At 42.9% G+C, this 7,310-nt stretch overlaps 1 protein-coding gene across 1 annotated transcript; it reads left to right on the forward strand.

The window, feature by feature from the left end:
* The first annotated feature begins 988 nt into the window (after positions 1-988).
* On the forward strand, positions 989-5,945 carry LOC147902759 (autophagy-related protein 13b-like). Its single transcript, XM_087373762.1, has 4 exons — positions 989-1,454; positions 1,606-4,010; positions 4,570-4,682; positions 5,207-5,945. Exons 2-4 carry the CDS (start codon positions 2,286-2,288, stop codon positions 5,601-5,603), a joined length of 2,235 nt encoding a protein of 744 aa, XP_087229888.1. The 5' UTR covers positions 989-1,454; positions 1,606-2,285; the 3' UTR covers positions 5,604-5,945.
* The last annotated feature ends 1,365 nt before the right edge of the window (positions 5,946-7,310 follow it).

The following is a 7,310-nucleotide window of genomic DNA, read 5'->3' on the forward strand; positions in this document are numbered from 1 at the left end:
TGAGATAGTTCTTCTTTGACTAATATTGCAAAGCATAAGATACTAAATGTGATGCATGAGATAGTTCCACGACTACCACCATGAAGAGGAGAAGAGTCATTTCATGTGAATGTTTTGTGCCGGTAACCAAGGACTATTCCATGTGTTGAGTAAGTTAATAGATCACTGTTGTTTGATGCTTTGAGGGAAATGCCTAGGGGAGGCATTTCCCGAGAATGGAGGTCCTGGGGAAAGTGAAGACAGTGACATGCAAATTATTTTCCAAGTGACAACTTAGGAAGGCTGACAGTGATTGTGACCTGCAGCTCATCTTCCAGGCGACAAGTTAGATGTTTTAAATTCTAAGGCAACTTCTTGACAAGGACTCCTCACGCACGTAGATGTGGCTTTCGTGAAAGAAAAGTACTTGATCGTACGGTGGACATTCGTCTTCAGCCTCCCCAGGACCTTCACGATGGTGTGAAATGACATTCATTGAGAGCATGCAAAAAATAAGGGGATGTGTGTGTGTGTCATGGAAGGAGATGTCTCACCAAAGAGAATAAGGCAAAAAGACTTAAAAGAGGTGTCTATTTGAATCATCAGCATCCCAACCAAAGGGTGCTTTCGCTTTCGATGTCTGTGGTTTTGATGTCATTAATTGAGGGGAAAGAGAAAAGCAAAAAAAGGCTTCTTTCTTTAGTATAAGTAAATGGGGAGAGATCTTGCTCATATACAGATGTGTGTGTGTGTGTGTGAGAGAGAGAGAGAGAGAGAGAGACACAGAGAGAGAGAGAGAGAGAGAGAAGGTTCCACATGGCAGTCAGAGGAGAGTGAGGTTCCAGAGGTTCTAGGCAAAGGAAGGCTCCACGTGGCAAAGAGACAGAGAGAGAGAGAGAGAGGAGAGGGAGGAAGCATGTAGTAGACGGGTCCATTTACTCGTATAGAACTATGAATGGGGAGAGATCTTGCTCATAAACAACAAGACTATTGGGTTGTGTGTGTGTGTGTTTGGGTCTCTCTCTCTCTCTCTCTCTCTTTCTCTCTCTCTTTCTTTCTTTTGTGTGAATCTTTGCCTTCTTTGCTATTCAATCATCAGTTTGCAAGAGCTTCTTGCCTTCAATCATCCCTTCTCTTACATCCCAAACCCCAGCCCTTTACAAGAGCACCAATCAAGCCTTTTTTGGCATACCCCCTTGCTTTTTTCATCCCCACCCATTACTTTTTTCTCAGTTGCCCACTGATTCCATTATATCGTCCTCTGTATCAGGTTTCATTCACAGTCTCAGAGATAAGGCCTTGGGTCTTTTAAAAGAAACGTTCTTTCTGTCTCCAATTCGAGCTTTCGTCTTCCTCTTCGTCCTCTCTTTGATGGGCTCTTCAGATGTTCGTCCTCTCGGTGGTGATTCTGTTCGGTTCCGGAAACGCCTCCCTGCCTGTGGATTTTGCTGCCCCTCGACCCCCAATTTTGCCGGGTTAGTTTCTCGCATGTTCTTATCCTTTTTTCCTGTTGATTTCTTCCGTTACACAAATGTTTCCTGTTGAATCGGCAGTCTCGGCAGATCTCTGTCCATGAAATTACCTGTAAATTTATTTGGCAGTGGCAGGGGGGGTTTTCTTCTTCAGACAGGCTTTGAGGAAGAACATCTGTTTACACGCAAGGCTTATGTGCTTTGCCCTGTATCTGGGTCGCGGCCTGCATTTACGTTAAGGTTCTAAGAGCACGCTGGGTAATCCTTGTGCAGTATCGATTGGCGCAGGCATGAGGGATCCCGATCAGGATGTATGATACGGTGAAAATGCAGTTGGTATGGACGTCACTCTGACGTGATCACGAATGTCTCCATGCAGCAAAAAACTTTAGGTGTACCGGTATTGAACTTGGAGGGTAATTAGCCTTCCGATTCCTGAACGCGGAACTCTTAAAGATACAAAGCGTATTGTTCACAGTGCCTCAAATCAGTCTCGAGCTTTCTACAGTTTATTTCTTCAGCTCACACGGTTCGCGCTGTAAATAATACATAGTAGCCTATCCATAAAGATAGAACTTTAAGAAGCTCCGGCTGTGCACCCAAAGACGCTTGGTTGTGCAAGTAATCTTATAACCCTCATTCATTTTGGCAATGCGTGTCAAAGAAGTGTCCGTCTTGGCTTGGAAGCCATGGGAATCGAGCACGGTTGCAATACTTGGTTCTTCTTGCATCTGCACTGGAAAAGACGCTTTCTTTCATGGGTTAAGTTGGAAATTGAAAAGAGCCTTATGATCCATTTCAGGGAATGTACAGTGTGAGTTCCATATTCCAACAATGGCATACGCTGCAGCACATGCCCCTGAAAGGTCTAAAATAGAACAGATAGTTTTGGAATTTTTTGCAAAAAGCCTGCACATTATACTGGAATCAAGGATTCCTGCTCTTGGCTGTGGAGAGGATGCATCGATAGGGTCTTCTGCTTCGTCTGCTTCATCTGGACCTAAGACCAGGGATCGATGGTTCAATCTAGCTCTTGGAGACTGTACATCTGCTCTGGAGAACTTTGAACCATGGCGCTGGAGCTTCTCTGATCCCATGGTTGTCGATATATTACTATTGCAACCTACAGGTGAGCATTTGTCTGAAGGATGCTCATCATTTACGGGTGTTACTCAAGGTTCACCCAGCTCAAGTGAGGGAACTGTCTTAGAAAGGTGGATAGTGCAGTTTGAGCGCAGGAAAGGCACTTCTTTTAGTTCTCGCAGTTCGAAGACTGGAACGAGACCTGATGTGAAAAGGATAAGCAACATAGGACTTGGCGAAGGGCAGGAGGTGAGAAGCAACAATAAAGGAGCAGGGTCAGGATCAGGCGTACAGGGTAGTAATACGTTTCATGAAAGATTGCCTGGGGAAGGTGCAATGAGGGGTGACAATGCACTTCCTACATATGTGACAGAAGTGCCTGCTGTGTACAAAAGGACTGTCATAATGCTCCGTTCTCTGTACTGCAGAATGCGGCTTTTGCCTGCATATAGGCTATTTCGACTGGCAAACACATCATCGCACTGCTGCAGTTTCAAACTCACGTACAGAGTATTATCATCAGCTGCTTCTCTTTCTGAACATGAAGACAGAAGCATGCCGTTGTTCAACTTCACTCCGGTTGAGACTGCATATGGGAGGATGCGATTATCTGTCGCATATCGACATACGACTGCTGTGACTGCTTTGGAAGTTGCTCCTCCTATGATTCCTCGGATTATAACAGATTATGTAGGCAGCCCGACTACCGATCCCTCGAAAAGGTTTCCAGGAGAGCCTCACTCTATGCCTGCCAGTGTTATCTCCAGAAGCAGAGGTGTACATATGGTTTCTGTACCATCATCTCTACAAAACTCGCCTTTAGTTCCAAGCCTTGAGAGACGTCACAGCTGGAGTGGAGGAGTAGATCAAACGCAACCAACACTTCAGCCTCCTTCTTCGCCTTCCTACCGCATTAGCAGGTCACCCTCACCTAATTATCCATTGGAAGGTGATCCTTCTTTTGCATACCCATTTTCACCGTATTCCCCCTATTCTCGGAAACATCCCTCATCAGATTATTCTTTTTCACCTCTTAGCTCTCCTCTTTCATCTGCTGATCGCCTCTCAGGTGTTCAGGCAACAAATTTGTCTAGACAGGTAGGTGTTTCGCAGCCAATCAGCATTGAAAACCGCTTATCTCCTTCATTTTCATCGTCTCCTTCGCCATCTCCCCCTGCATCTTATTATTATGAAGGAAACGCTAGCAAGGGACCTATGTGGTCTGGAAGTGCTCCAGTCAGCATACCTAAACCATCTCATTCCCGGGGTCCAAAACTCCCCATGGGGGACCTCCAGCAACATAGCCGAAGCTCTCTTCCTCCCCCTTCACCTAGAACCAGGAAAACTGAGACACTGCGCAGAAGCTCCTCAGAAAGTCCCAGATATTCAGGACAGGTGCTGTCTCATACACAGCGGTCGACATCATTTGAATCACCTTTTCAGCTGCATAAGCTGGCTGTTGCTCATGGCGAACAGGTAGCCAGTCTCTTAACATTATATGTAGTCCAAAATTGTGTCATTTTCAGCTCTTCAAGTGTCGATAGTGTAAGAATTGAAATCATAAACCGCTTAAATGTATACTGAGGTTGCTCGACACATTTTCAAGTCACTTGACTGTTTTTAACCTATACTTTTTGATTCAAAGCCGATCAACTGAAGGACAAGGGAGTTCTAATTTGTGCTGAAGCATTTTCACCCACCTTGAGTATCTTTGTGCATGGTCCTGTAATTGTACAAATATTGTATTGCTTTTTGTGTAATGCACCGTTGAGTCGTATTCCTTGGATCATCAGATACTCTATATTGTTCGTGCTACTTTTTGTAGATTGCATGGATGCAGGATATGAAAAATTTGTTGGCTGATATAGCGATGAAATAAGAATCCGTGTCGACATTCATAGTTTTCTTTGGTAGAGGTAGTCTGAATATGAAGGTAGAGGTAGTTTTGTATGTAGAGGTAGTTTGAATATGAAGGTTTAGTTGTGTGCACTGTGAGTGGAACTTTGCTGACAGTCTTATGGGTGGCCAAATACAGGTCATGTTACATAGGGCATCAAGCAAGGCTTCTCTCAGAGAGAATGATGAGGACGAGGATTTTTCCTGTCCTTTTGCTGTGGATGATGACGAAACCGAGGAACATCGGAGCAGGTAACCCTTATCTTGTTTTTGGTAAATAGGATACATCCGGGCTGAATTTGAGTGGACAATATTAGAGTCGTCCAGAAGTACATCTTTGAGATAATTATTATAATTATATGCAGCAGGTTACATGCTTTTTTTCCCTCCATGGGACTGAAGCAATAGATGGTGATCAACCACATTTAAACTATATCTGGTTCATTTATTCCTATTCACTTATTTTTCTTTTTGGTTTGCGGATTCCTATTCACGTTTGAAAACATGTCGGTCACTGTTGTTTATGGAGTCTAATATGTGATCGACAGATCAAATTAAGATGTGTGCTTTGTGAGGAAAACTATTTTGATTACTAATGCTATCATCCAAACTTGATGGATATGCTTTATTACACATTCTAACTAACATTCTTCCTGGAAAGTTGTATTTGATCAAAAATCCACTCTAAAGAGTAGAGGAAAAAATATAGGGTTGTCCATAAGGAGGCAAGTTGTTGTCTGTTTTCACCTTTCAGACATGATTTCATTATTTTGCAGCAAAACGGACAGTCTTAGGCTCAAGGGAAAGGTTTCAGACTCATCCAGTTCTGCAGTTGGAGCCTTGGTGCGAATGCTCAAATCAGCTCCACCTCTGAGACAGTCATTCTACCCACGTGTAGGGACACTTGATTCGTCTTTTGAGGCTCAGCAAAGAGAAAGTACGAGGGGAAGTCCTCCATATTCTGTATTTAGGAACAGGATGGGAGGACTGCCGTTTTCAACTTTGGAACCAGAAACAGGAGCGTTTAGGACCTATGAGACAAAGACAGCCACTGATGCATTGCAGGAGCTCCACAGTTACAAGAAAATGAGGGATCATATGCTCAGTCACAGGGAAGAGGCAACTGAGAGTTCATTCGAAGGCGACACATTGGCTGGATGTGGCACTAGATGATTGTACAGTTTTAGGAGGGATGTATTCTCTATGTCAAGCCTTTGGAACTAACTTCATCTGTTTTTCTGATTCAGATTCAAATGACACGGTTCAACTTAATAGACATGTATAGTGTTGGGAATCATCTAATTCTGGATTTGTGACGTGTGATGATGATCATAGTGATTTTTCAACTACCCTGGGGGGAATCTTACCTGTTGATTTGGGTGATGGTCATAGTGACTTTTGAACTGACCCTGGGGGGAACTTACCTGTTGATTTGGATGTTGTGACATTCACCTTCATTGTTGGGAGTGACAAATCTCCTGATATTGTTAATTCAACTCACGTGTTAATTACAAACACTGTATTTGAAATATTAATATAAAATATAAATTCAGATTGTTCGTTTGGAAATATGCTGCCATGGTATTTTCAAAGTGGTCTTTATCAAATGTATTGAAGGATGTTGAATGTGTTGCACTAAGTTAGAGGCCTTTTATAAAAATGGAATAATATGTTCTTTCCCTACCCTGAATGCTGTACTGACTCCTGAGTGGGAGATTAGATTGAATTTGGAATTTGGTGCCTGATTTTGTTCAGTTTTATCTTGATGTGGAGGCAATTTTCCTTTCAAAGTGCTCGTCTGCAGTAGAATTGTTCTGGTACTATTTGCCTGTTTGTCTCTCCCTTCCCCTTTGCTGATAGGCTTTTGGCATTTTGGGGACTGCTGATCAAGCTACAAATGTCATCGTTACCAGGGAAATTTAACTGAAGATTTTTCAGTTCAGATAAAAAATTGCCTGCTTGAAACAGCCTTACTATCATGATTAGTATGTTACGGACTATGGTAAGCACTCTATTTTCAGATAGTTATTACGGTTCTGCTTTTGTGACCTTGTTTACCCTACTGTCCTCTGCAATGCTGTGCTACGTTTATCGTACTTCCCTTTGGGCTCATTTGAGTTGGCTTTTTAGATGGTATAATTGGTATATGTATTAATTTGACAGTAGTAAGAGGTAGGTGCTCTTCTAGAAGAATGGGATTGTCTGAGCATTTGAACCTTCATGACTGCAAAAAAAGGAATTTGGACTTTTGATGTCAACTGTGGACGACTTCATTTTCTTTGAGTAGTATAAATGATTTTTCCAAGTAACCAACTTTTATAGTCCTAGGGGCCAGAAGATGTCGGATGCACTGAACTGTGTGGGGGTCAACCACTATCCCCCGATAGCTTTTCTGGGGCTAAAAGCATGCCTTAAATTTGATGCTTGAAAGAGTTTGCTGTTGTGACAGAAGACACTAGGAATGTCCAATCTCCCTTGAATTCCAGAGAGAACTTCAGGCACACAGAGGTGGTTGTCTTGTTGCCATCAATTCACAGCTGGGATGAAATCAATTGCAGGCATTATAGGTCAACAAAAATCCAAATTTGTACAACGGTATCTATTATAATGAAAATACATTTTGCTATTTGCTCTCATTCATTCAGAGCTTGGGTTTCAGCTTATCCCTAGCAAAGAGGGATGTCTTTGCTAATGGATAGGCTACACCCGCCGTGTTCTAATCCTCATGCCAATTCCAGGGGCTCGTCAAGGGGGTGGAATCTGGATGTGCTCATATCAAGTCATGACTGTGCTGATACAGTATCTTGTTCTCATATCAAGACGTGACTGCTGATACAGGACTTGTCTGCCATAATTGCCTGCATGAAACTTATCTTTTGG

This window comes from Dipteris shenzhenensis, chromosome 4, assembly GCF_047967505.1.
Source record: "Dipteris shenzhenensis isolate YYH24624 ecotype China chromosome 4, Dip_SZ_1.0, whole genome shotgun sequence".
Taxonomy (NCBI): Eukaryota; Viridiplantae; Streptophyta; class Polypodiopsida; order Gleicheniales; family Dipteridaceae; genus Dipteris; species Dipteris shenzhenensis.